Source organism: Augochlora pura, chromosome 3 (genome assembly GCF_028453695.1).
Source record: "Augochlora pura isolate Apur16 chromosome 3, APUR_v2.2.1, whole genome shotgun sequence".
Classification (NCBI taxonomy): Eukaryota; Metazoa; Arthropoda; class Insecta; order Hymenoptera; family Halictidae; genus Augochlora; species Augochlora pura.
Genome location: NC_135774.1, coordinates 4,532,395 through 4,552,451, shown reverse-complemented (window position 1 = coordinate 4,552,451; position 20,057 = coordinate 4,532,395). Strand labels below are relative to the sequence as shown.

General features: G+C 36.7%; 1 protein-coding gene across 1 annotated transcript in view; it reads right to left on the bottom strand.

Moving 5' to 3' along the window:
• Positions 1-12,087: 12,087 nt before the first annotated feature.
• Positions 12,088-20,057, bottom strand: part of Glurib (Glutamate receptor IB) — a 138,482-nt gene continuing 130,512 nt past the window's right edge. Inside the window, exons 16-17 of the mRNA XM_078197440.1 lie at positions 18,315-18,369; positions 12,088-13,218 (exon numbers count right to left, since the gene is read on the bottom strand). Of these exons, the coding sequence (XP_078053566.1) occupies positions 18,349-18,369 (21 nt within the window). The 3' untranslated portion in view covers positions 12,088-13,218; positions 18,315-18,348. The remainder of the gene's footprint in view (positions 13,219-18,314; positions 18,370-20,057) is intronic.

Below are 20,057 nucleotides of genomic sequence, written 5' to 3'. Positions count from 1 at the left end.
CATCGTTAAAAAGGAATTAAAATTTTGCCATATTTCCGTAAGGTTTCCAAAACAAACTAGTACAACACATCGTCCATTCTAAAGCATCTTCATTTGGATTGGATAGTACAGATGTAAGAGAATTAGTACAAAGAAGAAAACAGCAAAAAAACTAACGAGAAGAAAGAGCGTAGCACTTAATTATTACTAATAAATAAATAATGCTTCTACAAGTGCATCTTCGAATGTTACTATATCTGTCAATGAAGAAGACTGGTTTCACAATTTGTGTGAAGAAGTTCACCTCGGGAATATGATACAATGTTTGAAATGTTTGATTTGGATACACGAAGCATGTGCAAGCGTATCAAAATAAATTCCAAATTATTTTCCCCAATGTATTTGATTTTCGATAAGTATTCGTTTCTTTAATAGATAAACATCATTCTTCAGTCATTCTACAAATGATCAAATTCCACTTTTCACCTTCAGCAGTACATTTTTTAAACCGTGTAATTAGGTATAATAAACATTGGTACCATTTAGGATACAGGTTGCCAAAATCGTGCTTTTTTATACCTTTTGAAAATTGAAATTGAAATTAATAATAACCCTTTTTACACATTTAAAAAGATCAAAAATGTTTAAATAACATGTCATCATATAATTTTAAATAATTACTTTTATAAAGAAGAATACCACTTTTTTAAAAAATTTGCCTATGTGATACAATTATAGCAAGTCTCCCCTACTTCTTTATGCATGAACTTCAGCGATATAATCTCTATGTCTGTTAGTACTGATTAAAATAAAAAGAGTTGATTTTTTTATATTGTTGAACTTGACTCTATCTCAAGAGGATGACTACATGTAATTGACTAGTTTATGTGTTTTAATACTGTATATCACTTTTTCTGATTAACAGCAATAATTAATATCAATTTGACAATTATAGTCAGGCATGAATCATGATTATTAGTAAACTACGGATTTTATGCATTTACGGTAAAAATGTGTAGCTAACATATAACATTGCAAAGCCATACAATAAGACTTGTCAAAGTTATTAAACTAGTAGATATATATAAATAAGAATATAATAATTAAGATCTTTATTAGATCTTTACGCAAAATAAAAATTGTAAAAAACAATATCGATAAATGGATATTTTACATATTCCTTTTTGTATTAACTTTACTAAGTTCTTTAAATTCTTCATTGAGTCTTGACCAGTGTACATTTGACTCATTCGTTTTAGTTAGTAATACATAAAGTCACACAGTCTAATAATTATTATTATTTGAATATAATTACGTATATTAAAAGAAAGTATTCATGTTTTTCTATTATAAACAATCATACTTGTTTTCGAAATATGCTATAGGACTATGATACGACTGGAACCAAAGCTGGAAACATTAGTCAATCGCGCATCAAAGGATGTGTGAAGTTTATGTGATTAAAATCTATAAACATGCCGCGAATCTGGCTGCAGGAGAATAATCAAATACAAAAACGGCATTTATCTTCATGTTTCACGAACAATGTGTACGCAATTCAGAACACAAATTACAAAAGTACGCCGGGATTTCTGACAAGTCCCTGCATAAATCATTACATGCGGTTCCGCACTGCGGTTGGACGGTTTCTAATAGGCAGACACATCACAGTTGGTTGATAATAGATTTGATTATGGTGAACAGCTTGAGCAAACAATGTATCTGCCTCCATTCGACCATAAATGTAACAATAAATTAACAGAAATAGTCATAAATACGTTACTATTGCTTTCAATGATGCTTCGAGCATGAAATGGAAAAATTGTGTTTGATGAAAATTTATAATATCATTATACGGTTTGCACGTGTTGTATTGTATAAAGATACGATAGATTACAATTTTCATCGTCACTGATACTTTATGAAATTAAACAATGTATTCTTGATTATAGCATATTTTCATAGGTTTTGAAATATTGTATCATATTTTAATTTACGACGTAATAAATGTGATAATTGATATAGTAGAAAGATTATGCAACATGTGGAATTATTATTAGTTTTCTTTGTTATATAATGATAATTGAAAAACCTCGTTGAAATCACATAATTTGCTCCCCTTTGTTACTAAATAGAGAATATTTAAATAAATGATATGTGGAATGGATGAAGCACTTATAATTATTTATTACTGTTATGACACTTTTACTATAACAAATGAGATTTTTAAAGACATCGTCAACGATTCAGTCAAAGTTACCCAATGAACCTTACCTTACCTGAAGATCGACCTACCTCTTTCCATACAGATTCTTCATTTCGCGCAGCAATTATTTTCTAAATAAGGTGTTCGAGATACTTATCTTAACGATACTAAGAATTTGTATGCATGTTCATCACAGGTTCATGATTTATCGATGTATTACATCATGTAAACGTATATTATTATTAAAATCACTAGGTTTGTTTCCCTTTTCTATACGATATCATGAAAAAAATTAATCTACAAAGATTATTTAATTCTGAACTGAAAATATGTATTACTAACTGATTTTATATAAAGATGTTCCTCGTTTCTTTTAATGCCTGACAAATAATTTGTTGTATTCTTAACATTGTCGTCCTTTAAAGTGGTATACTTGATGAAAATAGAAATGTAATAATAATTTTGTATGTTTTGCGAGTTTAAACATAACAACCCAACTTTAGAAACAAAAAATGCTTTTCAACAGCATAAAACATTTGGAGAGTGTAAAGCAGCATGAAAAATTAACGTTTCTCCACGCGCAACAGTTTTTATACGTTGCAAGGAAATAAATTTCAAAAATTCTCATTATTGAGAAATGGGAGAATGAAATTCAGGAACAGCAACAGTGTATTGTTTGCGAAGTAACTTTTTTTTTTTTTCTTAGAGGTTTTACGTCGCATCAGCTGCAAGGCTATTAGCGACCTTCTATTTAAATAGACCTTATATTTTGTTTATTAAGCCTGTATCTCTCAGAAATTTTAATAGGTCCTTGATTTTGTTGCTGTTTATGTTATCCTTGAGCAGTGGTTTTAGTTTGTGTTTGGTGCGCATATAATTGTATTTTCGGCAGTTTAAGATTAGGTGGTCCGTTGTCATTTGGGTGTTGCATTCTTCACATATGGGGGATGGTTCTTTAGTTAGCAGATATGAGTTTGTGTATCTGGAATGGCCAATTCGGATGCGGGTAATCGCTACTTGGTCCCTCCTGGGTAGTGTACTGGTCATTTGATAGTTATTGAAAAATTTTTCTGTAATGACAGTTATATGGAGTGAGGCTGATTGTTTCCATGTAGTTTCCTATTGTTGCGTTAGCTGGCTTTTGATCGTTTTTATTATGTCTTCCGTGTGTAGATTTTGGTCATCATTTGGCGGTGTTAATGCTGTTGCTTCTTTGGACCCTTGGTCAGCTCTTTCGTTGCCAGGGATGTCGACGTGAGATGGGATCCATATGATCTTTATTTTGTTTCCTTTGCGTGTAATTGAAGTAACTTTTATCGATACGAATTTTTGTCCTAAGGATAAACGGTAAAGGAGAAATAAATGACTGAGAAGATGCGGAATTCTACATTTAAATAAACGATGCTGTATTGTGACAAATTTGATTGGTATACAACGGTTTACAAGGGAATCGATCGTATCGTGCTACGGGATGGTACGGGAGGTGACGAAGGATACTCGAATCGATGGTAGAAGCGTAACTGTTAACGTAGCGATGATCGAAAGCGCAATCGGGAAGACGCTATCTTTTTTCTCGTACGTTCTCGTGATTACTTTTGTTCGATTAAATTCGCTGTCTTCGCAGGAACTCATTCGCACGTTTACCTTTCCTCATGCGGCTGAGTCTCGCGTAATTTTTTTGCCTGAAAAAGGAACCTTGATTCTTTTGTCGACGTGCCTCGACGCATTGTCCGAGCTGACACAAGACTGCTCTACTGGATCTCTAGAAATACTCCCCAGCTGAATTTACACGGCATAACCCTTTGTCTTATGAATCGGACGAGATGCCGCTAATTTCCTTTCAAGAAATGTGTATGCTACTCGGTTGATATTTATCAGCGGAAAATACCTCAGCTTATGAACACTTTTTCTTGTTGGGGAATTATTAACTTTTAACATTCGGAAGATTTTTCTGATATACTTACTAGCAAATGGCAGTAAATTTTTCAGAGACTGTGGATTTTATCATACAATAAAAATCACGTTCCTGCGAAATTATGTAAGAATTAATAAATACAGGATTTTGTGTTTCTATTCATGTATCTTACATGATTACCTTACAGTACAAAAAAAAAATAATTCAAAGGAAATGCCACTTTGTCATGCGTATGTAAAAGTCACAAGTGGTAACCGGGAGTTCTTGAGGTCATTTGAAGTAATTTTTTCCTTTGCAGCAGCTTTGTTTACGAGTTAATAATGAAAAAGACTAACCAATGAGAGACATAACCTGCCGACGCGAAGCAACCGAGCCAATGAGCAAAATTGGACTTCGTTCATTTATTGACTCAGCTGTCTAGCACCAGTCGAGCTTGTCTTTCATTGGTCAGTGTTTTATTGGTCGTTAATTACACGTTAACGACACCTTAGAGAAAATTTTTCTACAGGAGAATGTTACTTCAAATGATCTCAAGAATCCATTTGCCAATAGCGAGTGACTTTTGGGACATTCTGTATAACGTCGCCGCATCAGCGGCATCCGAGTGCGGGGGATTAACACTAAAACTACCTGTCAAAATGATCAGTTACATATTTCATGTTGTGACGTTACTCAACTTAGAAAGATTCTTTTATAGAAAATAACTGTAGAAACTTCATAACTCAATTATAAATTTTTGTAAAAATGATGAAAAAGAACCAGTGAAATAAATAGAATTCCATCATCGTTGTAAAGCAAATGTACGTTGGTTGCTTTCAAAACTCTGTACGTTTAGTATTGACAATGTAATAAAGGCAGAAAGTCATTAAACAAAATGTTAGCAATCCTCGATTATTCGCGACACATCGAATCTACAATGGTGGTTAAATGTGAGATCGCTGATCGACCATTATTACCTAGACTGTGGATGCAAGTGTTTACGTATCAGATTAGCGAAAACGGATTCAGACAGAAATATGGTTCTCCCGTTCGAGCTTCCGGTAGGTTCCAAATAAAGTGAAAGCTTCGTTAAACTTTATTAAACTTTTTACTGTAATATGCTTTAGACAATCATATATACCATGCATACATAAAATCCGCAGTCTAGCGATAATGAAAACAGTTACAGCTTAATATAGTGGAAAGTACATGAGAATTAACCGTAAGAATATAAATCGCATAAAAGGATGGACACACGGGGTATGCGTGATCACTATTCGCAGGAGATCAAGTCACAGAGTTTAGATCGAGGGAGCGAGGGTAGGTCAAGTGGCGAGCACATCGGATGCTACGTTACCTCCACTTCTTCGATTCGAAATCCGATGTAATCTCCTGCGAACGCTGTGCGTGATACAGAAATGTAAACATTCAAAAATAGTTCCAGATGAATAGGTTTAGTTACGAATAGCCTGTGAACATTTATGCACTTTGTTCTCTTGGCAGACTGTCTCCGATCGTAGACTGTACGAAGATTGTACCATGTCGAAACAAAAACGAATGTATCATTAATCTCTGTTACTTGTTCAGTGCACAAAATCTACAGTATAGTGATAACTGTTTCCCATTTGAATTTCTTTATTTCTACACGAGACTTACTGTTGTTCGCCCCCATTGTCACGAAAGGAAACCTTTGAGCTTGTTTGCGCTTCCACGAAACGTGTTCGAGTACGATAACTATAATTCAATATGCGACTGACTGTTCGATGCAAACGAGAAATATTAGACGTAGAAGATTCTCGCGACCACCACTGTAGTTTCGCCGCAATTGTACTATTCATTCGGATCGAATGTCTCGGATGATCTTCCCCTTATTATACAAAATTAAAAAATCTCGATTGATATTATGGATACGATCGCCGCAGTGCTGAAATCGTTCATGGAGATTATTTACACGCACACGCCATATCATCGATCGCTCGGTATCGTTTTTGCCTTTTTCTTTTTCGATGAGTTCCACTTACAAAAAACGAAGAATGCAAGGTGTAATCGAGAACAAGTGGAAACGGATGCAGTCTTCTGTACTGTGTTCGCAACGACGCCGGGACGGTATGCGGGAATTGTTACATCGTTCGTATATATGTATACCTTTTTTTCGTCTATTTTTTTTTTATTGTTTTCTTTTCGTTTACTTCGGACGCGAGCTGGCTCGTTCGTCGTCGGGCAATTCGAGGATAGAAAAAAGTCACAACGAACATCAACACGGAAACGTTAACGACAACGACGGGAGGGAACAAAGATGCCGTCGTTTTTCAACACTTTTGGCGCGAGATTTGAACAAACATTCGGGCTTCGCCGCTTCGATCTCTGTCTCGTTGGAGATCATCGAGTCTCTTTCGATTTCTCGTTTTCCTTCGGTCACGTTGTAGGAGTTTAACGCGCTATACATTAGACGTACCAATGAATAATCTACCGTTCCTTATTAGATTCATCGTTCCGATCGATGACGATTAAACACGCTGCATGTGTTATATTCACTCTTAGGGTACGGTCACGCGCTTAAAGCATTTTGTACAAAGTGATTATTACTACATTCTCAGTAATGCTTCTATTCGTAGTTACAGAATAAAATGGGAATGTGTAATTTTTCTTTAAAAGAGAAACCATTCTTTAATAACGGAAAAAATTTCTTAAATATTCCTTTTACCAAAATAAAAATTGTCTACTATTGATAGTTTGTTGACTCGTGGTTATTTTCAGAAAATGTGAGATTTATAAGTTTTTTATTATTTATTTGAAACCGTTGAGTACTTTGCGATTACGTTTGTAATTGATTATGAAAAGCAATCATAGTAATGGTAATCATTAGTGAATTCATAATCGTTATTAGAATAAATCGATAATTAATAGTAATCTGTAATTTCTCATCACTTATTACTGGGTCCGAATGAGATGTCCAAATAAAAAGAGGCTTCCTTCGAGTGAAATACTCGCAAATTTTCTAAAAACTATTCAGAAATTATTAGTAGCAACCGCAATAAGGAATTATCAAAAAAGTAATCATTACATGATTAATGATTACTGTATTAATTGTTTCACTTACTTTGATCGCTTAACGTTGTCATTAATCATGATTACATAATTACTTGTTAATCGAAATCATTAACCATGAACATGATTTCACATTAATCATAATCGTTATTCATTAATCAGGTTAGATTTTTCCAGATGTGAGAGGAATTTTTCCGTTCAGCATTTTATTTTACGGTTCGGAAGTTCATTCGCTATAACCGCACCCATAGTCCTCAGGATTTCGTATTTACCAGAAATCGACACAAATTGAATCGACAGAATTCAATCCAAACGATACTTTGCTAGTCTATTGAACAGAGAAAGTGGATTACTCGTTGGTAGATCCAATCTTTTCTAGCGAATCACATCATGGGTAAACGCATTCGTGAGAACGTGCGATCCTTCGATCAGGATGAACCGAGCTTATTTTGCCAGACTGTTCTGGGGTCACAATTACGCACCACGTGTATCGTTTTTTACCATGTACTGTTTTCAACGACCTAATACCCGATAATACGCAGTATCTATCGTTAATAACCGGCGATAGATAACAATTAGTCGTAATAAGAGAAATCTGGCGATATGATAGGTAGATCGGTCTCGTCGCTGCCACGTATAAAACTTGTATCGTCTCAATAACACCCCCTAACCATAACCCTCCCCCTCGTTATTACTGCTCGATCGTTCGATCTACCACTACAATGAAATTTCCGATTGAACGATCAGAAATCGGGGTCCGTGAATCGAGAAATCGTACACGAAACTGAGGACACGATTGTGTAATTTGTTTCATCGTTTAATTGGCAATGATTTTGGTAAGATCGGTATTGGCAGTTCGTTTGTTAAACAAACGTTAACTGAAGCTCAATGGAACAACTAATTGGCATATTCCAGAAAAATAGTTTTATACGTCGCAACATCCAATTTGGCTCTGCGATTCCTTCTCTCATTGACGCGATCGATGCTACGACGATATCCGATATTTTCATTACTGTTTCTTAGAACTTCTCTGTAAAGCAGGAAAGAGGTTTTGTATATGTTGGAGAAACACTGATCTTTCACGCGCACTCGAATATTAAATTATCAGTAGACTGCGGATTTTTTTCGTCTAATATAAAATTGAACAGGTGACGTGTCAAATAATGAAGTCATCGAAAGAATCTAAGAACGTTCTTACGATTCGTTTAACTTATTCAAATTAATCCAAGAAGGATTTCAATTTTATTTCACCTTTGGTTTTCATCGCCGATTACGAAAATTTTTATTATGCATAAAAATCCGCAGTCGAATTATTACGGATGATGAAATCATGTTTTTAATACAGGAGGATATATTATTTCGTAAATAATAATATAGTAGCTAGTTTAATATAGGTAGATTGTGAAGGAATGCATAAATTATGCTTTTTTGATAATCCAAAAATGATTTGATGTATTGTTATTACTTATTACGAAATATAAAATTAGATTTACTAAGTGTAAATCTAGAGAATGAAAAGTACAATTATTTATAGAATTTTTGACAGTAATTCTGTTTTAATTGCTATTCGTCTTGATTTTGACTATCTTTTTCATCCACAGTCATACTGATTAGTATTTCATAACATTTTTATTTTGATTCGTAATAAAATATTTTGTCCAATGCAAAACGGTTATATGTTTATTATCCTGTTGTCGCTTGTTCTCGATTATTTTTCATTTACTTTTCGGATTACCATTGAGATTTATGACTTTTTTATTGTTACTATATTTCACTTGGATTGAATCAGTTTTATAACCACATTATTGTCACTGCAAACTATGTCTTGTAAATAATTGAACAACTGTTTCACTTTATCTTGTGATCTATAATTTTGATTAACAGCTCATTTGTGGAAAAAGTATCTAGCTTATGCTTACGACTAAAATTAACTATATCATGCACAGAAAAGCGCAGGTATAAAATGCATGATGAATGCCAGAGATTTCCATATAATTTTAACCTGTAAAGTTCTTATTAGAGTATAGAACAGTAAGTATTTTTTACAAAGGCTCATCTGATTTCCATATTTATCATTTTTGTAAATAATGTACATTTCGAGAAGACTTCTAGTACAAATCTACCTTTTCAATCATAAACAAATATTGTCAAATCTGAAGCACTTGTCTTTTAAATATTTTCCTTTGCTTCTTACGCGGCTTTTTTATATGCATGTTACTTCACTTGCATTTAACGCTTTATCTATTGAAGGCCAATTAATAAGCTTTTCAGTGACCGAATTACGTTTAGAAAAAAATGTTAATAATTATCTTTTAAATATTTCTTTCAAGAAATTTTATAGCATTATACGAATTCGTATAATTTGTTGAATTATGGCTGAATCGGTTGTCGTTATTAAACAACTTTTTAAGAAATTCTCAATCGCCGATTTTCGACTTTAAAAAGTCTAGACAAAGTCTAGACAAAGTGCATTTGACAACGAAAATTCTTGACACGAATTCGATAAGACCGTCATGAAGCGTAAAACACCGTACTCATTATTAATATTATAATCACGTGTATGTGAATTTGAACAGTACTTTCCGAGCTCTTCTAATTCGTTTTACCTGTTTACCTTGAAACAGTTCAATCTTTTCCATCTAGCATCAGTTTGCCTTCCAAATAACAAAGAAGCTTGACCTTCTGATCCCGAACGTATACTTAAACTTGAAAACTGAAAAGAAAAACAACAGCAACACTAAATAGGAATCGTCAATGAATATCACATACACCCAGTTACTTCTCCTGTTACATATTTATTAAAGACTTGCATATACTTTCCATACTCGATAGAATTTCCAGTCTGGCCGATCTCGGCCGTTCGACGAGGCTCGCGAATCGATCGTCGAACACACCGTATCCCTCCACGAGGACTCGAAGAATATGTATCCAAAGTGCAAAAAAGAAACCGTTCACCCGTTCCTTTTTCAATATCGCGGTACCTTAATCTTGTTCGCCGCGGAAGCGACGCGGCGTCGGACGTGACGTAGCATCGGATGTCATCATCGAGAGAGAGAGATATCGTCTTTTGGCACGAAAAACCTTGGCCGTAAACGTCGTTCATCGGGCCAGATCACGGCGATCCGACGGCGCAAGGGGAAACCCATAGAACAGCAAAGTGTAAAAAGTGTGTCGTACAACAAGAAACGGAGTTCTTTCGCCCTCTCTCGGTTCGGATATCGGATCGGCGCGAACTGGCAGTGTTAGGTACTTAACAATACGTTTACACGATTAATCTATACTCATGTGTTCCTCAAACATCCGGCACGCAACTTTCACACCGTACATCTGTCAATAAACGTCTATACGTATGTATATTTATATTTATTTATATTTATATTTGTATGTATATACATATACGTTTGTATATATGTATATATTCATATATTATTTATCACACACGCAGTACTCACGCATCGATGCGATTACATACCATTGTCAGTTAAAAAACGTATCGCGGCTCCAGTGTGCAAGGATTTCCATTTTCTCACCTCTCGCGCGACGAGGATTCCATTTTCACGAGATCGACAAAATAATTGCACCGGTGTACAACGATCATCATAACCAACCGTGATTCCATAATAAAACCTAGCAATAATAGTAATCAGAATGATGTGGTAATCGTTTATAGTAGTGTTATCGGCTCGAGCAAGTATCCCCAATCGGTGTAACATGTAGCATGTCCCTTCAATCAGAATCTCTTCATCGTACACCCGTCTCTTTCTCCCGGAGTTCTTCCTTCGGTTTCGCTTCCGGCCGACGTATATTTTCCCTCGTTAAATATGTATATATATATATAGCATGTACGTCTGTGTTCGTTCAAGTGCGATTACTTGTACGTAATATGTGTACGTGTACGTGTTTTGTTTGTACGTGTATCGTGTTGATGTGCCTCGTTGGTGCAGTACGGGTGATTTCGTTCTCACGGAAAATGGCAGTTATAGTATGTCGTTCGAGCTGCTGGTTGCACATGCACCTGCCCCGGGACCATCGGATTCTACTATCGAATGTCGCGACCGGTTTCGTCGTCTGTGCTTCGTCTGCTTTTGATTCGTTCTCGTTTGATTCGATTACGATTATATACAATGTACAAATCCGGCTGGTAGCAGGGACTGTCGACCGTTCGACCGGCTAAAGCCGATATCATCGAGCCAAGGCGGTCCTCGCTAATCAGCCGTGACACGTCTCTATACGTCCAAACGATTTCTCGGGCCTCCAGCGTCCAAAGATTGGATCATTCGCGGCGCCATGCTTGAGCCCGATCTAATCGACGATTCGCTCTCATTTCTCGAGCCCAAGCACAACTCGGGCACGGAGGAACTTTTAAGAAGAAACCGAATCTCTCCCCTTTCATTTCCTTCGTTTGATTCTGTTTTCTGTTTTCTAACGCGCTGCAAACACTCTAACGTCCGAGCTGCTCGAGTTGCTTCAAACTACAGTTGCTACGAACTCGAGCTGCTTGAACTTCGAACCAGACGAAGTACTTCTAGCCATTCGAATATCAAACGAGAAGCTTGTTTCGACGTCTTCTCGATCTTTCCTTTGTTTTCATCGCAGCTTCGAAATTTGGTGATTGTGCAAGCTGCTCGACGAGTTCGAGAAGACTCCGTAGCAACAAAACATGCTGCCGAGGATGATTTACATTACGTAGAAAAAGTACCCGAAATTTCTCATTCTAATGTACCGCCGTGCATGTATAGAAATATTATTTCTGTATGTAAGTAGGCACCACTATACTCAGTTCTGACACTGAGTTCGATCACGATCCATCAACCATTCTGTTTACGACAGTTGTTTATGTCAGCGACCTGAATTGTGTTCTACGATTTTTACGACGGTTACAATACTTTTACGAAAAAACTGTCGAGCAACGAATTTGTCTCAATTTTTACATTTCTAACGTAATTTTTTGTGCCGGTTCCTAGCGACTGCATGCTCGTGACCGACGAGTGACTCGACGTTAACATAAACGTGGGTTTATGAATTCGACATGCAAACAAGTCATTAGTCTATGGAATATCGCTTCAAAAACGGACAAACAAAGACTGCGTCAAAGTCGCTCAAAAACGAGGTCATGCTCACTGTTTTCTTCGATTATCGCGTGTCTGCTCTTTCGGAATTACTCCCAGCTGAACAAACGGTCAATGAAGAATATCATTTGAGCGTCATGAAGCATTTGCATGGAAATAGTTGTGGGAAACGGCCAGACTTGCGAAAACCGGAATTCTTGAATTTCGTCCGCAAAAGTCCAGCAATCTTTATCGATCAAGCAACCTAGTCACCAGATGCGACTATTTCGTAATTTTTCTTACGCTCTTTCAGCGTTTCAAAAATGTTTTGAAGCCTGAGAGACCGTCGGCATTTCATAGTTATGTAAGTTAAGTTTGTGTGTTACTTCCAAATTACGGGTACTCTTTTACATATTGTATATCCGCTGATCTGCTAAATCGAGAACGTCTTACAATACTCGAACAGCTGGAACTATTTGGTCCGATTCGAATGTTATTTACAGGCCTCGAGACACACCGGAAGCGTCGAGAAAACGGCGAGTCGCGGAGATTCGACTATCGGCAAACGCGTTGCTCAGGGTTGCGGATCGAGGATCGCCGGTTGCTCGTCCGGCGAGAGTGTCCTCCCGACGCGGACCACACCGGAACAGAGGTTGCTATGGTTTCGTGCGGTGTCTTTTTCTTTTAGATTACGTATTCCGGCTTGTCGTCGCCGATACGGCCGGTCCAGACCCGAGGTGACGCCGGTGTCCACGGCACCGCGATGTCTAGCATCATGTTGCTCGGCCGGCGCTGGAACGGCGAGAACTTGATCCTCTTCGGGCTCTTCGGCGGCGATTCCGCGAAGGTGACACTTCTTCGCGGTCTTCTGGGTGGCGGTGGAGGTGGCGGCAGGGCCGCCATCGCAGGCGGCGGCGGCGGTGTGGGCAGGGAGATGGCGGGCGACTCGCCTGGCGAATCCAGGTAGTTTACACCTGGGTATGCGTATTGCTGTGTACCTGGTCGCCCTCGGTATTGCCAATCGCGTTTGCCGGAGCGTAGTACTGGAAATTCAACGGTGATTGCGGTTAGCCGCCGGGACACTGCGTGATCCGATCGGTGACCAGCGATGCCACGTCTAACGACAAAATGGCCGCCTAGGGTCCGGCAGTTATGGATTTTGGGTCTGGGTATGAAAGTGTAGCGTTCTTCAACCTTTCTACAATAGCGGTATCGTGAAAATAGGAGAAACATTTCGCGGATCGGCTGACGGGTGATTTGTAAGTAATATACAAACCAAATCAGCTGTAAATCAATGTACCCAAAATTAAACATAGCATGGCTTGCTCGTAATTCTGGAATTTGTACTCTGCATATGTGAAGAATAGAATGGGCCACTATAGTTAGATGGAGAGTAAGCTACTATAACGGTGCAATGATATAGCCTTTTGTTATATATGAGAATAATTGCTGTACTTCTCAACTGTTGTAAATAGCTTGCAATGTCACTTATCATATTCTGATAGTTACAAGTTTTGAACAACCAATGAAGTAACAATTGATCGAATCAATCAATTTATAACAAATAACATCTGAACGACATCTGTAACTATGTAATGGAATTGCTATATATACAGGGTGTTTCAAAATTATTGTAACTCCGGGAAATGGGGGCTAGCTGAGGCTATTTCAAGTAACTTTTTCCTTTGCCGAAATGCAATCCGCGGCTTTGTTAATGAGTTATTAACAATTAAAGTTGGTAGCGCACCGACGAGTTTTCGTGCTGCTGCGCACGTGAGCGCGGACGACTCAGGGACGACTCAAGCCCGTCTCGGTGACAGGAGCCACGGCCACGTATCGCCTCTGAGCCGCGTTCGATCATCAAATAAGAATTTCATGAATTTCACAAATGTTATTAATGAAAAACTTACCAATGCAGTTGTAAATGTTGTAATCCAAAAGTTGTAATCCACGTATGTAATCCACGTATGTAGAACGKCACAGATTACACTAATTTTCACTTAGGTTTWCAMTTAACACWKGWCYGRAGTTTKMARAACSTTWTTTTKYGTGGCCCTGAAAMRKSTCRAWTWWYTTYAAATACSGAGWRTCCGTTRYTAWGWCAATYKACAMAKWCTKTKTRAASAWCKTCGTGRAGTTATARGGWCRRWWTCATTCGAATGAWWYYGWCCYTATAACTYCACSAAGWTSTTYAMAMAGWMTKTGWMGATTRTCWTARYAACKKACACTCSGTATTTRAARWWAWTYGASMYKTTTCAGGGCCACRMAAAAWAASGYTKWTCAAACTYCRGWCMWGTGTTAAKTGWAAACCTAAGTGAAAATTAGTGTAATCTGTGMCGTTCTACATACGTGGATTACATACGTGGATTACAACTTTTGGATTACAACATTTACAACTGCATTGGTAAGTTTTTCATTAATAACATTTGTGAAATTCATGAAATTCTTATTTGATGATCGAACGCGGCTCAGAGGCGATACGTGGCCGTGGCTCCTGTCACCGAGACGGGCTTGAGTCGTCCCTGAGTCGTCCGCGCTCACGTGCGCAGCAGCACGAAAACTCGTCGGTGCGCTACCAACTTTAATTGTTAATAACTCATTAACAAAGCCGCGGATTGCATTTCGGCAAAGGAAAAAGTTACTTGAAATAGCCTCAGCTAGCCCCCATTTCCCGGAGTTACAATAATTTTGAAACACCCTATATTATTCTGAAAAGGGCATGGTGAACGCTGGTTTTTCATACAGTATGAGATATATGCATTCACTTGGAGGTGATTGATTCATTGATTGAACGCATCAACGAAGAGGAAATAACACTTACGATCGCAAAGGAATAGACTTTCAATTTCTAGTTAGCTCGAAATCTGTCATTATTTCTTTTTTAGACAACTTGATATACGTGGCTCATTTTTCGAAACTATTGTAATACTTTTTTCGCAGATCATCGGTTGAAGAACACTGTATAAAGGGGCCCATATTTCCACCAACGATTCGAGTTAGTAATGTGGTCACATCTTCAATACGACAGTCTTATTTTTCCGGTAGTTGATAAATGAAAGATGTTAATGTTTTGTTTGTTCGTCCTAACTCATTTCGTTGGATGGACTGTAAATTGTCACTACGTCTTTCGTACGACTGAAAAGGTCTCTCTTTGTACTGCCGTACCCCATTATGAATTTTTACGAGCATCTCTGTCGATGACTCCTTTGTGATAAATAGGACCTAGTCGGTGTGCGCTTAGTGTCTTTGTGAGTAATGGTTGGACACATGTTTATGCAAGGAACAACGGATTTTCTTTAGCTTAATTAAAGTTATGAAACAGTACCTGCTGCCCCTTGGTCTTTTCTCTAAAAGAAAGAATCTTAAGCACACCACAGCTGGTAGAATATTCAAATGATTATGAATATTTGCATTAATATTGAAAGATTGATCAAGTCAATATTTTGGTAAATTGTTAAAAGATATTTAGAATTTGTTAATATTCTGGGATAATTATGCTAGAATTAACAGTTATTATCATCAGCAGTTTTATGAAATGTTTTTTTTTCGTAAAACAAGCATCAATTTAGACTTGCTGTTGCACAGAAATGTTTTTAATTTTATTCTTAAGTACACAAATATTGCCCATTATACGAAATATACAATTTTTCTAAATACTCAAGACTTTCGGAAATGTGATATATTTTTTTATACTAGAAAACTGTAGACGATTTTAAGTGTTACTTTGTAGATTTTATTTATAACACATTTTGAGTAAGTTGGATTTTATTTGTTTCAATAGTCTCAACTGAATATTATACATTTAGTGTTTAAAAAATGTCTTACTGTTAGCCCATTAATAAATTTGAAATTTGTAAGGAATGCTTTGACAAAAATACGACGTTGTTTACACATTCATTTCGTTAGCAGTTATATTTCAACGTTTATTATATTTCGACGTACGAGTTTCAAAAATCTTGTTTTTATAATTTCCTGGACGGAATTTCCTTGCATAAACATTCGCTAACCGGCAGTTGATTGGTCGACGTGGGGGGTCATTGCTATGTGTTTAGAAGAACGTGTGACAATGAAAGGGGATGAATAACATGATCGTGTAGGTCATAGAAGAAAAGGACAAGAAATAATTGTGTCTCTATGTGCCTTTCAAATATGATCAACTGATCTAATTAATCAGATTTCGATCGATATTCTTGTTCGATCACAAGCCATATCTGTGGCTGTGAAAACGTAATGACAGCGGTGCATAAAATGCTTTCTTGCCATTCTACAACCCGCCCTTTGTCCAATGTATGATATATCATAGTTTCTGGAGACTAAAGAGACAAATGAAAAGACGTTAATAAGTCTTTCATTTAAGAAGAATAAAGTGAGAATGATTTTGTTTAGCATTCTGTTCGCGAAATGTTCAAGCACTATTTTTAAAAGCGACATGCGATTCCACAAACCATACATCGGTTACATGGACCGCTAATTTGTCTTAAGCCATGCTCATGTTGCTCTAGAAAGCTTGCCTCTCAGAATGACTAAAAATGTATATGTGGCAGAAGAACTTTAAGGTGAAAAGGATACGTGAGTGAAGATGGATAAACATTTAAGGGAAAGTAAATTAGTGGAAGAAAAAGATGCTTTTCATCCACTACAACTTCATGGATCATATTTACCTTCAAACATAACCATCGGTCTGAATAAATAATAATTAATCAATTCTTTTTATACAAAATACGCAGAAATGGTCATGTAAATTAATTATAGAATTTTCGGAGAAGGAAGTAGTAAAAATGTGGAAAAATAATGATGTATTAATACGAAGAAGCGTGGGCCGGAAAATTTGTTCTGATGAATGAACACGTCGACAGTGGAGTGAAATCATGGATACCTATGATTGGTCCATATTTTGTAAAATATTGGTAAAATGCTATAAAAGAAACATTAATAGACATTATAAAATAATAACAGTGAAATGGTCTGAAATACCTGTAATACAATATTAACAAGTTACTTGTGCCTTGTATTTTTATTAAAACAGCAGCGATGCATAATTTCCCAGCAGCAAAATTTTAACTGTCAAAATTATACAATTTGTCCTGAAATGAAGGCAGTGTGCAAAAGTTTTTATTCAGCATGTAACATTTTTAACAAGTGAATAGAATAAATGAGTTACTTTTACAGAACATTTTTGTAGAACATACAAGTAGTAGGTTTTTCTGTAACCTTTTATTTACAAATCAAGCTCTTGGTTACGAAACATATCAGTTGTATACGAATAATTATACTCAAATATTACAGAATAGAATTCTATTTGCTCGTTTGTGGATTAAAAAATTTGAAACGAGAGGAAACCTATTCAAGATCATAAAAGAGAGTAAAGCTTATTCATTACTAAATCACCAATATAAGCTGCACTAGAATTAGATTTTACTATTAACTTCTATTCCAAATAGACTGAAACAACATGGTATGAATAGTTTTCAGATAATAAAACCTCTTTTACTTTCTCCTTTCAGTCATCTTCTAATTCCATTAATTTATTACAACGTTATGGTATTAAAAGAAAAATAGCACAGTTACACTTGTACTACTGCCTGCAGATAGATAGCATTAATGATTAGTCAAATTTCGATCATCTAATACTTTTAACTCCTTGTCGTACAATTACTATGATTAGAATTTTTCGATCGCACTAATTTCTTAGAATAGAAAGAAATTTTATATTTATTGTGTGCTTACATCTACTCGAATATTTAAATATTGGTGACAAGAGAAGAAAATTTGGTTCTTACTTAAAGGAACGAATATACATTTATATCCAGTAGCTTATCATTAGAAATCTCCATCATAAGTATGACTCGTTAAAGTACGGTAAGGAGTTAAACATACTAAAACCAATCATAGGCTTCCTGAAATGACCTTTCCGCACAGAAGTGTCTGACATGATGTCATCGGAACGAAGTCGACCAGTCGACGTCCTTCCGCATTTTAGATACCTAAGAAGAAGTTCTGATGCTCTGTATATGTGTGATGTATGTATGTGTGCAGGAATGCTACTCGAAGCCATGTACACAAGAAGCGGGGGTAAAGATTCATACGGAACGAATAAATGCAGAAAGTGGGAATTAAAATTAAGGGCGAGAGTACTCACATATGGTCCCGGGGAAGGCGCATGCATCCTCCGTCTAACTCTGCAGTCCGTACCACTAGAGACAAAAATAAAAGTAGAAAAAAACCGCGCGAACGAGCAAATACGTCTCCTGCATCCATCGAGTACAAAGAGATAGATAGACAGTAAGAGAGATAGAAAGATAGAGAAGAGGTAGATAGTTGGAGGTAGAAAATAGCGCAACACATCCAGCCAGCCGCACATCGCACGCATTTATGTATATATGTATATCTATCGTAAATAAACATATATCGAGTGACAACAATTTAAGGCCTCTTGCACTATAAAATACAAATTATTTATCCAAATTCATTCGCATTTTATTGATAACAAGTTACGTTGCAAGTTCGCGATGGCCAGAAAAACAAGCTAAATTTCCAGCCGAAGGAGTGGGGTTACATAACGTGACGCGGTCGCCCAATCCGCTGCAGAGCGCCGATCAACCAGGGATGCTGCGTCACTTTACGTACCCTACTCCTTCAATTTGAGATCTAGCTTATTTTTCTGGCAACCATGATTATGATTCACTAATGTTACGAGATTATATTTCATTGTGTATGAGACTCCTGTTGGTGCAAATGAGAAACTAGTGAATCCACAAAAAAAATAGTCTAGAACGTAGTATAACATTTTTTTATATAGCACTTTCTATTTCAGATAAATGAATTTAGATGTTTATTGATTTCGCAGAGTTTCAAATCGTGTTTTTCTTTGAATCTTACTGTTTTTATTTCGTATAAATGTTAACATAAAAACGACAAAACGAATAAATCAACCGACTTCGATCAGTTTATTTTATTTTTATTTTCAACGATAGGAACCCTCTGTGTTAGAAATAAATGTTTTATATATGGAAATGCTCTCCTAAAAAAGTCATTGGATATAGTATAGAGCAAATTGTATTTTTATTGCTCATGCATGCGTTACGAACGAATTTCTAAAGGCGGATTACCTTCGACAGACGAAGTTCTGTATGCAAACTGTATCACGAGATTTTTCTTAGTCACCAATTTCTGAATTGCATCAACCGGTTCGTTGCCACTCTGTACATAGAGTGAATTACCCAACATATTCAAAGTGAAGAAGTCTCCATTATTATGATAGAATTGACACGGGATTAGAGAAAGATATGTTCGCTGCAGAGAAAAAATCCGTCGCTGAATTATTACATCGCGAAAAGAAAATTCTTTTCCCGAGTCATTAGAAACAATGGAGACGTTTCAATTTTAATTGTCAGACGACTCATCTTGTATATGTTTGTATACTCTCTGTATTCGTATCTATGCACACACGATCTATGGATAACGATCGATGATCGTTTCCCGATCGCTCGTGCCGTCGAGAACCCCATCCAAGCACGAAATTCTCGATCGTCTTCCATTTACAATGTATGTCGACTGTTTACACTCTGCTAACTGCATGCTATACGTACTCTATTGTATGCTTCTATGTATACGTATTGTATATACATCTATATATGTATGTATAGGCTCTGTATTACACGGGATGTATAATGCACCCTTGGTCTCCGTTTACGGTTCTATGTTACACGATACATCGAGATCGTTGGTTCCGGAGAGGCGAACGGCAAAAGTGTATGGGGGTGGGCCGTTTATGCGTTCCGTTGCGGGAACAGACCACGCCGTGAATGCATGTTTCAACGCTTTTATCGGTTCGCCGAAACCGAATATTTTATTCCACCGTCGCTGATCCATCGCCAACTAT